A 13,769-nucleotide genomic window follows, 5' to 3' on the forward strand; every position below is an offset into this window, starting at 1 on the left:
AGTGTTCTGTTGTTGGATAACCAGGTATTTGGATTCCCTGGATCAAGTGGAAACTATTTTCCTCTAATGCATTGGGTATAGCTTTGTTGGTGAATCAATATAAATAAACACACTAAACATTGACTTCTTTGAGTCCAGCACTACAGTTCACTCCCCCTCAGTAGCCATGACAGCTGTTCATGACTTGTTGATTTCACGACACACCCACCAATCTGAGCCATGATCTAAATAACCCTCATCCCTCAGACTACTTATATGTGGACTCTATTCTGACCAAGTCTTTTTAACTGCCTGTTCTCTAATGTTTGCCTTTTCTGTTGTTTTTTATATATTCCTCTTAATTGTATATATCTCTCATGTTTATTTATTCCTGCTGTTGTACTATTTATATTTTATTTCTACACAGTTGGTGTGGAGCACCCACAATTGTGCCGTACATTTACAATGACAATTGTGGGTGCTCTATTTTAAAGTGTTTAAAAAAAAACATCCAAACATTTTTTGGAATTGGGGTTGTATTCAATGAAATATATAAAAATATGAAACACAACACAAATAAATTGTTATCCTTATGATCATACATAAAACTACTGTGAAACTGTTTTTCTTGCTTGCTTCTGCCACACACACCGACACACACACACACACACTACCATGATTACCAAACTTGCTAGACCAGTTGAGCAGATCATTCAGCCCTTAAACCACAACCCATTAACTGGCCACACCCATCTTATTTTTCCCTTGTTTCTGTCTTTGATTTGGTGCACTTTTCATATCCTCATGAGCTAACGAATGCCTGGAGCTCCAAGATCTTTTAGTTACGACAGGAGAAACCAAGATAATTTTCTGCAGTGTGGATAACAGCCGTTCAGCAGGTACTGAGAAGAGTATGAATAGCACTCATCAATAATGAACATTTACTGTAATCATTGGAATTTTAAGTTATTAGTCAGTTTGAACTCACCCACTAATGTATGTTGTGTTGTGTTGTAAACATTTTCTTTTTGTTCTGAATTAAAACAAGCTGATTGAAGAACAGAACAGGCAAAATGCTAGGCAGCAAAACCAAAGACATTATGACTGGCTAAACGTCCAAACTTTATTTTCAGCACTCGGTAGGTTCACCTGCTCTACTCAGATATACCTAGTCAATGTGCTGTATTTGGCAGTATAAAAGATTATTTAAAAATAACATCGGACACATTTAAATGTTTATTTGAAGTTACAAGCCAGCTATCAAATCTTTTTGTTTTTTTAGGACTCGAAGTACATGAGAGGAAGTTCTTGTGTTTGAGGGCCATAAAATACTTTTCCCTAATAAGCAGCGACATACGATGTGTTAAGGATGTATCTTCTGCCATCAAATTTAGACATTTGTACACAGCCATTTCACAACCATTCACACCTTTATTCAGTGGACTCTAAGCATGTCCTGTGAGCTCAATGTTTTTAGAGGGTTTTGTGATTTACCGCTTTGACACACCATCAAACTGTGCTAACCAGTCCACAGAAATCCTCTTGTGTGAGTGGACATCTGCAAGAATACACAGTCCATAATCTACAGCTAGCTGCGGTTATGACGCGTAATGAAGATCTATAAAATGAATTTAAGCATGATAGTAAATTTAAACACAAATCTTAAACTATGTCTAAAAATCTCTCTTCCTCTTGGAACTCCATTGTTCATTTGTTTCAGTTTTACAATTGTCTTGATTTTTTTTGAACGGTAAAACCTTTTTCTTATAAGACATTTACCAACATTGCGATTTATTCTAGATAAAGTGCTAATTCATACTGTTTCCCTTGTCTTTACAGTATGGGTTCTAACCAGAGCAGTGACAAGCTTTACTGTAATCGTTATCTCGATGGACAGGGTCCTCCTTCGCTGGTTGAACAAGGTCCTTCAAAAATACACACACCTATTTCTGAATGCCTGGTACAATTTCTTATTTACTAGTAGATAATTCCACTGAAAATCTGCTTCTGTCTGTCCAGCTACTGAACAGGCAAATGGGAAGTTCAGTACACTAAGTGGGTGCCAACCAGATGGTAAAATGACCTGGGAAGTTATCAACAGAGACCTAGCTGGATTTCCTAATGATAATACCCTGAAGATTAACTTCTCATTCCTGGAAGGAAAACAGACGGTGAGCTTAGTGGATCTGCTGACAACTATATGTGGTATAGCTAATATGTACTAATACCTAATATTTGAGATAGCTAATGAGGTTGAGCAAGGCATCCACTACTTTCAAGGTTGGTAATTTCACTCCAGGCTTCTTCAGTCTGTATGCTTGTTAGGGAAAATATTCTAAAACACTTCTTCAGTAAAGACTCAGAGAAGAGAAACACACAGAGTTCTTGCTAGCAAGGGCAGCCTCCAGACTGAGAGACTCGCCCTGAGCTTTGCCCTGGTCTTTATTTATACTTCAGTGGTGTGTGTGTGTGTGTGTGTGTGTCCTGCTGATCAAAGGGTCATAAAAGCACAAAAGGTACATCCTTGGTCAGGAAAGGGTAGTCTCCCCCTCACCCTAAATAACATGGTGAGGAAGTCCAGCAGTTCATCTATATGTAAAGAAGCACTTAAACTAAAACAGACATAGCTACGTTAATCCTGCCGTAAAACAATTAAGACAAGATGCGACCTCTTCCCATGCTCCCAGGATGTGGGGGTGAACCAAGCCTGCTAAAAATCACACATCCTGTCACTACCAAATAACTACAAACAGCATCCTACCATAAGCAAACTTATATCACTAAAAGATTATACTGACTACTAAATACAATTTTCCATTGACAATGCTAAAGTCAATTATATTATTAATAATAATAATAACAATAATAATAAAAAAAAGAAACAGTCAAACACTTCTGATTAACTCTCTCACTAGGTCAATAACATTGTTTAAAATGATAAAAAACACAACGTCCCCAACCTTTTTTGCGCCACGGACCTGTTTATGCCCGACAATATTTTCACGGACTGGCCTTTAAGGTGTCGCGGATAAACACAACAAAATAAAACTAGTACTGGTACCGAAAAAAAGAAGATTTATTCATAACATGCGTGAAAAGACCCAGGAAAACCGAGTTAACGATAAAAATGATAACGAAATAACGCTGAAAACCGATAAAAACCCTGAAAACCATACATTTCACACATGAGCCTCAACTCTCGCGCCCGGTACCAAATGACTCACGGACCGGTACCGGTCTGAGGCCCAGGGGTTGGGGACCGCAGATGTACAGCACATTAAACATAAGAAGACTATGTGGCACAACCCTAAATTGACGGTTCAAAAGATATTTTTTAAATATTGTTCAAAAAGAAAGAGAAACACTAACTATTCTTTTATTTGAACTAGAGTAAGAGCATATACACCGCATTCTTATCAGAAAGAAACTGGTGAACTGGTTGGTCAGGTTAGTGAGTCACGGTAGATGGAAATAGAAAACGAAAACAGAAAAAAAAAGGAGCAGCACATACTTTGATTTGTAAACAACACTCACTAAATGCACACTGCAAATCCAGCATGTCCAAATTAACACTGTCAGATTTGATTTCAACACTATTAAAGTGTCTATATGGGTCCACATCAGAGAGTGTTAATTTAACTCTTTTTGGAGAGTTGGTACGTTAACTCTGATTAAGTGTTAAACACCAAATCTGTCTGGAGTTGATAATTTAATACTTACTAATGCTAACTAGGTGTTAAGTGTTTATATATTAACTCTCAAAGAGTATTTTAGTTTAACTACGTAAGAGTTATCTTCTAATTAATTCTAAAAAGCAGGAATTTTCCTGTTCTGAACTTCTAGAAATTTCTTTTGGAAATAAACATTTACTAAAAAGACGCAATGGTTTTTGAAAAACATTTATTCTGAACTGTGCACCACAATTTCAAAACATTTTCTGAAAGATGTAACAGTGTACATGTTCTCACTTTCATTAGAATTTTGTTTATCAAAAGGTCTGACATAGGTGAGCTGGTAAATGCAAATAACAGCATTCTCATCACTTATTTCTTCAATACAATATGCATGTCCTTCATTCATCACTTTGTGGATCTTCAACGCACTTCTGCTCTCCCCCATATTCCATCTTCACAAGCATATCCTATGTGGAGATTAAATAAAAATTAGTTGACACTAATTAATGGCACAAATAATCCAGTAATCAATTGCAGCACAGTAAAAAAAAAAAAAAAAAGAATCCTTTTTGAGCCATTACTTGTGTAAAGTATTTTCCCAAAAGACAGGGACACAGGCAACAGGTAATACTGAACTAAATGTAAAACCTCAACCTTTTTCATTTTTACCTAAACCGTGTGCACAAAACTCTGGAGGGATCTAAATGCTAACGTAGAACCCAGTCAGGACATCTGCTACTGCTGTCTGCTCGTTTTTTTTTATGGGAGATCATTTTCAGGCTTCAAGTAGCACCATTATACCAACATTTCACATTCTAGACATTGTTTTAGGTGTGTTTGACCAAAAATGTGACTGAAAATTCACATGCAAGCTTTTTTTCAAGGCTGTGGTATTTGCCTGCAAACAATACCTTTCAGCTAGCTAAAACAGAATATTATGCTATCGCCGAGCAACATGGCTAATGCCTTTCACACAGCTTTGTCTCAACTCCAAAGAGCCACAGAAGTAAAAGCTCATAATAATCATTGAAACAATCTTTGAAAAAATGACTTACCAAGCATGGCAAACAACTCAAATATGTAGAGCAATGTTCTGAAACGGCTTCACTTCAGCTTCGATTGGAGCCTATGGTGCTGGGGGCGGAGTCTGTGAATTTTAGTGATGGGTCGTTCGCGAACGAAATGGCTCTTAGAGCCGACTCTTTGACGTGAACGACGCGAGCCGGCTCCTTATCGCGAGCCGTCACGTGGGTTTTTTTTTTTTCTTTCTCTCACCCTCTCTCTCGCACTTTTTTTCCGCTTCACTCTGCACGCGAGCCTTGTGCTTTACGCTGGGCAGAGGGGGGAGGGGCGGTAGTTACACTCAGTAGCACAGGAACAGAGCCAGAGGGAGAGACAGAGAAAGAGAGCCAGGGACAACAACGTCACATTAGAAAGGTATAGGACCATATGACAGAGAATATGCATCTTCTTTTTGTTTTCATATTATAATTTATATTTAATTGTGTTGTGGTTTGCAGTGTTTTGTGTTGTTTCACTTTAAATTTGTAAAAGGAAAAAGCTGAAAATTTAAATAGTTAAAAGTTGAAATGTGAATAGCTGATTTTTGTATTATATGATTTATTTATTACATTTTATGTGGAGTAAATAAATAAAAGTATATTTACGGTGGCCCCTAGAGAGAGGATGCTGGGCGCAGTGTTGAGCTTTTGTTACCTAGTGGCTACACAAGCCAGCAAGTACCAACGACCGGATTTGGTGTGTGGTAGTAACAGGTAAATGAACTTTTTTTAAAATTATTTGAATATATATGAGTGCCTGTGTATAAATACACAAACAATACACACATGCTTTCAATTGTGTAATTTAAGTGATCTAGTAGCTCTGCTTTGGAAGTTCAGTTCATGCTAGAAATGTGTTTTGGAGTTTGTACGTGTTTTGTCTCTAGGGGCCACCGCATATATTTATATATAAACATATATAAATAAAACCACTTTTTTTTACGTTAGTAATTCCTTTTGTGCATAATTTTATATTATTGTTAATAATAAATTAATTAAAGCAACAAAACAACCTGAAGAGCCGGTTCGGAGCCGAAAGAGCCGGCTCTTTTTAGTGAGCCAAACCGAAAGAGCCGGATCTCTAAAAAGAGCCGGAAATCCCATCACTAGTGAATTTACTCTATTGGTGTCATAGCCCCTGTAGAAGTTCAGAGTTAAGAGATCAAGAGTTAATGTTTCCATTGTAACACCTCCAGATTTGACATAGAAACGCTCATTTTTAACACTCGATTTTAACTACTATCATTTTACACCTCAGAGTTACATTAAAAGAATGTGACTCTACTTAGAGTAAAATTAACTCTACTTTTGCAAGAAAACTATTAACACCAAAACATTTAACACTTTTGAATTTGCTCTGCATATATACCGTGGTTCAGGGGGGTTGGGAAGCTCATCTTGTAACCGGAAGGTTGCCGGTTTGATCCCTAGCTCTGTCTGTCTTGGTCGTTGTGTCCTTGGGCAAGACACTTCACCTACCGCCTACTGGTGATGGCCAGAGGGGCCGATGGCGTGATATGGCAGCTTCGCTTTTGTCATTCTGTCCCATTATAAATAGATAAATACAAATAGCATGAATAAATAAATGGAGACAAAAAAATTTAGAGTATTAAAGTATTAAATAGATTTATGTGCAAAAGAGCTATGAGCTTAATCTGCTGGTTTGATATGTGAGATGACCTGATGTGCTAAAATTATTATTACTGTTAAAATAGATCAGCTGTTCAAGACTCTGATAGCAGTGGGGAAGAAGGAGTTGTTGAGTTGAGATGTTCTGGATTTCACACTTCTAAACCTTTGTCCTGAGGGCAGAAGGGTGAACAGTTTGTGTTGTGGGTGTGTGGGGTCTTTGAGGATGGAGGCAGCTCTCCTCTGCACTTGGCGATGGTAGATGCTCTTCAGAGAGGGCAGCAGGGTCCTGGTGATCTTCTCCGCAGTTGTTATCACTCTATGCAGGCGTTTGTGGTCCATAGCAGTAGTGCTGTCGTACCATGCAGTGATGCAGGTAGTCAGTGTGCTCTCCACAATGCAGCTGAGTGCATCTGTCTCCCAAATCTAAACTGGGAACTGGTTCCACAGAAGAGGCGTCTGAAAGCGGAAGGTCTCCCATTTTAGTTTTAAATACTCTAGGAACCACAAGTAAGGAATCTCCAGAAGGATATTTAAACTCTTGAGTAGCTTTTAAGTATTTTGGGGGGCTTTGAGGAGCACAATTTGATCAATTTTGCAACATTTGACTGAGTCTTAGATAAACTGTGCACATTCTACTACTATCCTACTATCAACAGTCATTTTATCAATATACTAGTGACCCCGTTCCTCTGATAAATCATGTGGTAAAGTTTCTGTATACTCTTCCTATCATTCATCCTATCATTAAGTTAATCTTAATTTTGTATCTCCCAATATTTTTTTTTTTTTTTGAGGACTGGGCAGGGGTTTTCTGGTATTTCTGAGGTGTAACAGGAAATAGATTTAGCTAACAACTGATTTAGCAACCACCAGAAAAGCAAAAGAAAACCAAACCAAAATAAAAAAAAACACACTTGACCACTCTGCAGTGTGTTGCTGTCTAGATAACTAATATCACAGGTCCATCAGTAAACTGCTTAATATGAACAATTTTTCTCTTCATTTTTTTCTTTTCCTTTTTTCGTTTTTGCCTCTCTCAGGTTACAGCTAGATAATTACATTCAAAATTAGCATTCCGACTTTATCTAACAAAAATGTGAGTTGGATAAATGTGAAAAAAAAATCCACGAATCCACATGGTAGGATTTGTAAAGAATTTATTCGTAAATCAGGGTGGAAAATAAGTATTTGGTCAATAACAAAAATACAACTCAATACTTTGTAACATAACCTTTGTTGGCAATAACAGAGGTCAAACGTTTACTATAGGTCTTTACCAGGTTTGCACACACAGTAGCTGGTATTTTGGCCCATCCCTCCATGCAGATCTTCTCGAGAGCAGTGATGTTTTGGGGCTGTCGCCGAACAACACGGACTTTCAACTCCCGCCACAGATTTTCTATGGGGTTGAGGTCTGGAGACTGGCTAGGCCACTCCAGGACTTTCAAATGCTTCTTACGGAGCCACTCCTTTGTTGCCCGGGCGGTGTGTTTTGGATCATTGTCATGTTGGAAGACCCAGCCTCGTTTCATCTTCAAAGTTCTCACTGATGGAAGGAGGTTTTGGCTCAAAATCTCACGATACATGGCCCCATTCATTCTGTCCTTAACACGGATCAGTCATCCTGTCCCCTTGGCAGAAAAACAGCCCCATAGCATGATGTTTCCACCCCCATGCTTCACAGTAGGTATGGTGTTCTTGGGATGCAACTCAGTATTCTTCTTCCTCCAAACACGACGAGTTGAGTTTAGACCAAAAAGTTCTACTTTGGTTTCATCTGACCACATGACATTCTCCCAATCCTCTGCTGTATCATCCATGTGCTCTCTGGCAAACTTCAGACGGGCCTGGACATGCACTGGCTTCAGCAGCGGAACACGTCTGGCACTGCGGGATTTGATTCCCTGCCGTTGTAGTGTGTTACTGATGGTGACCTTTGTTACTTTGGTCCCAGCTCTCTGCAGGTCATTCACCAGGGACAGAAAAGCGTCTTACAGAAGACGTTACAGGTCTGTGAGAGCCAGAGATTTTCCTTGTTTGAGGTGACCAAATACTTATTTTCCACCCTGATTTACGAATAAATTCTTTACAAATCCTACCATGTGAATTCATGGATTTTTTTTTTCACATTCTGTCTCTCACAGTTGAAGTGTACCTCTGGTGCAAATTACTGACCTCTGTCATCATTTTAAGTGGGGGAACTTGCACAATCGGTGGCTGACTAAATACTTTTTTGCCCCACTGTATCAGAATTTGTTCTGTGATGATGAAAGAGTGCACACGCTTAGCTCAGGGTGAACGTACTCACAATTTGCTGAACTTAACCTGATCAGGTGTTCTGGAATGGGGAAACAGAATTCCTCTGAGTCAATCAAGTCAGAGTCTATTTTTAAATTAAATTAAAATCTCGCCTTAGTTAATGTGCATATTTTACCTGTGGGCTTTATAGCCTGCTATTAAATAAAACCTCAGAACTCTTGCTTAGGCTAAAAATATTTTTAATAAAGAATAAGCAAAGTACTAAACAAAAATCTAAATAGTTTTGTTAATAGTTATTAATTACAGTTTTATATATTTAATTAACTCTTTAAAATATGATGACTTAAGTACAGTGTGGTTAGACTTAAGCACATGGTTTAATGAATGTCTATTTATGCACTAAACATATCTTCCTATAGAAGATGCACCCTCACCCTGGCCAGAATTATGCTGGGGGAGTACTCTGTGCTTACCTGCCTGACAACCATGAAGGCAAGAAGGTTCTTGCTCTGCTGGAAAAGGCATTCAATCAGAAGCTTCTGTTTAGAATAGCCACAAATGAAGATGGAGAGGACGTGATCACTACAAGTTCCATTCCACTAAAAATACAGTCAGAAGGTGGAAACATATTGTGAGTATACTATAGCAGACTTGGTTTGAAAGGCCTAATGCTTATCCCTTTTAATTGTGCAGCACTTTGGTTAAGCCTTGATTTTAAATGTGCTTAGAAATAAACTGACTTGACTTGAAGTAAAATGAGCAAGCAAGCAAACAAACAAACACAAACACATTTACAATTGTGTGTTAGAAACTGAAATGTCTAGACAGATGGCAGATGACCACTCCTTCCTCAGCCTGGTTCTGCTGGAGGTTTCATCCTGTTAAAAGGGAGTTTTATTCTTCCCACTGTCGCCAAAGTGCTTGCTCATAGGGGGTCATATGATTGTCGGGTTTTTCTCTGTATGTATTATTGTACCTTACAATATAAAGCACCTTGAGGCGACTGTTGTTGTGATTTGGTGCTGTATAAATAAAACTGAATTGAACTGAACTCATAAAATTAGATCACTGAAAGAACACTACTGTTAAAGTTACTGATTTAATAGGTAGCTTTAAATATATTATTTAGTCCCAATTTTCTGTCTTTACATCTACATGGGAGTGTGTGTGTGTGTGTGTGTGATGACAATTATTTTTTAATTTAATTTTTTAATTTCTAATCTGTATTCTTTCAGTGATGGCCCAGATGCTGACTACCTGAAGACTGTGAAAAAGCTACTGAACAATAATGGCATTAAATAACATAAGACATACTGGTTAATAGATGGATAAAGCTACATTTTTTCTTTTTCCTGTAGCAGAATTAAGAAGAAAAGGTGGTTGCAGTTTAGGATGAAAAGCAGATTGTGTACTGAATAGTTTGGTGGTTTAGTCCTGTCTGCATGCCAGTAATATTCGCCCACTACGCAACCACCAATTTACATGTAATAGATAAGTTATACGCAGAACTATATGTAAAATTAAGCCCTGCTTATGCCCCCTGGCTATTAGTGTAAAGATTTAAGTAGAATGGAAAAAAATAATAGATTAATTATTTTATATATTTTATTTCTTATGCATACTTGTAAGTTATGTATTGTGTTGTTGTCAATTAAAAATAGCACAGATGTTGATATTCAAGAGGCTGTCATTGCTCTTAAAGCAGTATGCTTCCATTTGAATTTGTAGCCAGCAACAAATGTCCAGACTCTCCTCAAAGACCTGCACAGTTTTTGGAGAGTCTTGAAACTTGTTTAAGTCTTTCTCCAAAGATTGTGCTGGTTATTGGAGAGACCTGAGGCACACACACACACATATATGCACAAACACACACACACACACACACACACACACACACACACACACACACACACACACACTGTATCTCTCCCTCTCCAGTGCAAGACTGAGATAGTCTTAAAATTTGTGGATCACAGACGCTTCCTCCTCAACTAAAAGCTATCTTACTAAAAGTTATTGCAGAAGAGTTTACAATAAGACAGCAAGAAAAGAAAGGGGCAATTTAATTCCGAATATTTAAAGAAATTTAAATGGTTTCTTCTAGTGCAATCAGAAAACCCATAAAAACACTATTTAAAATCCAGTGCCTTTCATGTAGATGTCACCTGGAAAGGAAGACAAAGTGAAGAAGCCCAATCACATTAATCAGGCACAAAGAGCTCAAATTAGAACCCACATCAAGTAGTTTAAGCAACAGACACATCTCAGCATCACCTACTCAGAGGAAACTATGTCAAACTGGCTTAGTCTTCAACTGCTTTGAAGAACCCAAACTGAACAAGACCAAGAAGTAAGACAGAACTACTTGACCCATTAACAGTGTTGGGGAGTAACGGAATACATGTACCGCCGTTACGTATTTAAAATACAAAATATGAGTAACTGTATTCCGTTACAGTTACCGTTTATAAAGGTGGTATTTAGAATACAGTTACTTTGTTGAAATAAATGGATTACACGGCGGTACTTCCCTGTTTCATATTGTGGCGGATCAGGCCTGTTTGGGTTTTGTTTGACAGCTACGTTCTGTTGTTCCAGGTGGCAGCGCCATGGTTACAGGGTGACGCTCTCTCTCTCTCTCTCTGTGTTTCCTGGGTGAGAGAGGCCTTTTTGTTGTTGTTGTGCTAAGCTAATAGGCAGAATGCTACAGGTATAGCTCTAAAGAATGTAGCATCATAGGCAGTGTAGTCCGTGCTGCAGGGAGAATGGACTGCCATACCCGTTATTTGTCTGTGAGCGAGGGAGGGAGAAAAAGGAAGTACGAGCTGTCATCGAGCAAAAACGGGAGCTGGAAGCATGTAAATATAATAATAACCACTGCAGCCAAGAAGAGTGCCTGACGAGCCCAGTTGTAGGTAGGCTATTAAGACTCGACTGTACGCTGTGTTCGTGTTTTCCTCCGAAACAATAAGTTCCGTTGGAGCAGCCTTTCTACGCCTCTCTCTGTCTCTCGCTAGCAAAGTTGACCCAGACAACAAAGTAAAGCTAGTTTTCGGCTATGAGCCCAACGTATTAGCCAGAGGTCCCTTTACTACGGTTCGGAGCCGCGGACCTTCAGTAACAGTAATAAATCACAGCAATAGTACATTCACGTAGTTGTAAACAGCATGATAATATATTAAGTAATCCAAAGTATTCAGAATACGTTACTCTCATTGAGTAATGTAACGGAATACGTTACAGAATTCATTTCGGGGCATGTATTCTGTATTCTGTAATGGAATACATTTTAAAAGTAACCTTCCCAACACTGCCCATTAAACACCAAGGAAGGACCATGGAATCAATTAAAGTGTCATGGTCCTGGGTCATGAACTCTCTTGTACAGAAGTTAAGTACAAAACACAGTTTTGTATTTTTGGACTTCGAATTCTTGTTCATTATGAAGCATCCTGTGTTTTAGGTCTGGTTATGTAGAGTTCTTATTGCCTTAACGTTTTTCTTTCTTTTAGTAATTGCCCCATATTTAATTTTGAGTTCTTACTATCTTTATCATCTGATTTATGTTAGCATTTAGGAATGGTTATACGTTTTATTCTTTGTGTTTTAGTCTAGCCTTCCTTGTCTCTGTTAATGATTTCCTATTCAGTTCCTATAAACCAGGGCTTTCACAGATTCTTATTTCTCTGCATTGTGGACTCCATTGTGTCTTAGTTGTGAATTTTATTTTTGGGACTTTGATCAGTTCAATAAATGGGTCACTTCTGGTTTTGAGTTCTGGGCCAAACAAACACCAGACCGCTGATACTGTTTGCTGAAACCACATCTTCTAACAGCAAATCGTATGGTTACTGTGTAACTTTGGTTCTCTTAGTGATATAACACAGCTGTGCAGACGTGACACTGGTGATAGTTTGATTGGAACGTGTCTCTGAGCAGCCTGGCGGTGGAGTGATAGTCTCTCACTGAAAAAAATAAGGTTACACATTAACCATACATTCTCTAGCATATTGAGACTATCTCTCCACACTGTTACATATTCCACATGTATGGGGTAACTCTGTAAGACACCCCGTGAGGAGACAGTGCAACCGAACTGCCAAGAGTGAGGGTGCGAATGAACCATTGACGAAGTACACATAAGCAGACCACCCCGGTCAGGGATTTGCAGACGCGAAGGCCAAGCTGGGGGGTGGAGGCAAACCGGACCGTTCGTGCAGGACGCAGGACCGCAAGTGATCAGCTGCTCAAGGTCAGCCCGGGAACCGCGAGGCAGACGGCCTGGGAGTGCAGCACACCGAGCTGTCAAATAGTATCCCGCTGGTCACATAGGCCTACGACATGTGGGCAATGCCAGACAGAGAGGCCGCGCTACAGGGGTGCCCACGGCCCGAACCTGGAATCCCAGGGCCACAGTGAGGAGAGGAAGCGTAGCTCACTGAGCCGCTGAGTGGAGTACCTACTGGCCACGCAACCCTGCAAGGGGAACGCCAGAAAGGGAGCCAGAGCTGCGGGCTAAAGAACACTCATTCACTGGTTGACGCATCAGACACAGCGAGGTCCAACTGGTGCAGAAACCGGCGAAGCGGACAATATGCCAGGGGAACACAGCCTGGCACAGGTGTATAAACCGGCCAAGCGCCGGCATATGCCAGGGGACCACAGCCTGCAAGCAGTGCTGGCCACTAGGCCCAACTCAAAGGATGTCAGGAGGGAGGAGGGCGGCTGGAGGACAGCTGAGCCTAGGCTCCGAATCTTCCCCACCTCACCTGAACATGGCTGTCTCCATACGCCTGCATGGGCTCCTCAGCACAGCGAGATGGCCGCAGGGTAGACAGGCAGTCCCATCAGGAAACCCTGGTCATCTGACTGGAGCCAAGAGAGGTGAGGGAATGAGTGTCCAAAGTGTCTCTATTGTCGGGGCCATTGGAGGTGTGAAGGCTGCTTGATGGCTCGTCAAAACGGCCGTAAAAGTCATTAAGGGTGTTGGCCAAGAGCAATTCATCAGTGGAGTGGGGGGTTTTAGGCTTGTAGTTGGTGATATTCCTAAAACTTTTCCACACAGAGGCAGAGTCATTCTCTGAGATCTGCTGCTGCATCTTCTCAGAGTGCTGATGTTTAGCAATGTCCACTTCTTTAGTGAACCTGTACTTGGCCTCTCTGT

General features: G+C 39.8%; 1 protein-coding gene across 1 annotated transcript; it reads left to right on the forward strand.

Annotated features, from left to right (window-relative positions):
• The first annotated feature begins 744 nt into the window (after positions 1-744).
• Positions 745-10,285, forward strand: dtx3l1 (deltex E3 ubiquitin ligase 3L1). The gene is made up of 5 exons (XM_040047118.1): positions 745-878; positions 1,819-1,901; positions 1,999-2,150; positions 9,025-9,236; positions 9,841-10,285. Exons 2-5 carry the CDS (start codon positions 1,820-1,822, stop codon positions 9,905-9,907), a joined length of 513 nt encoding a protein of 170 aa, XP_039903052.1. The 5' UTR covers positions 745-878; position 1,819; the 3' UTR covers positions 9,908-10,285.
• The last annotated feature ends 3,484 nt before the right edge of the window (positions 10,286-13,769 follow it).

The sequence above is a fragment of the Simochromis diagramma genome, unplaced genomic scaffold (assembly GCF_900408965.1).
Source record: "Simochromis diagramma unplaced genomic scaffold, fSimDia1.1 OVJJ01000715.1, whole genome shotgun sequence".
Classification (NCBI taxonomy): domain Eukaryota; kingdom Metazoa; phylum Chordata; class Actinopteri; order Cichliformes; family Cichlidae; genus Simochromis; species Simochromis diagramma.

Coding starts and splice junctions, on each gene's coding strand:
- dtx3l1 (XM_040047118.1), top strand. CDS start 1,820: ATGGGTTCTAACCAGAGCAGTGACAAGCTTTACTGTAATCGTTATCTC. Junction 2,151..9,024: donor TCCTGGAAGGAAAACAGACG/GTGAGCTTAGTG, acceptor ATCTTCCTATAG/AAGATGCACCCTCACCCTGG. Junction 9,237..9,840: donor TCAGAAGGTGGAAACATATT/GTGAGTATACTA, acceptor GTATTCTTTCAG/TGATGGCCCAGATGCTGACT.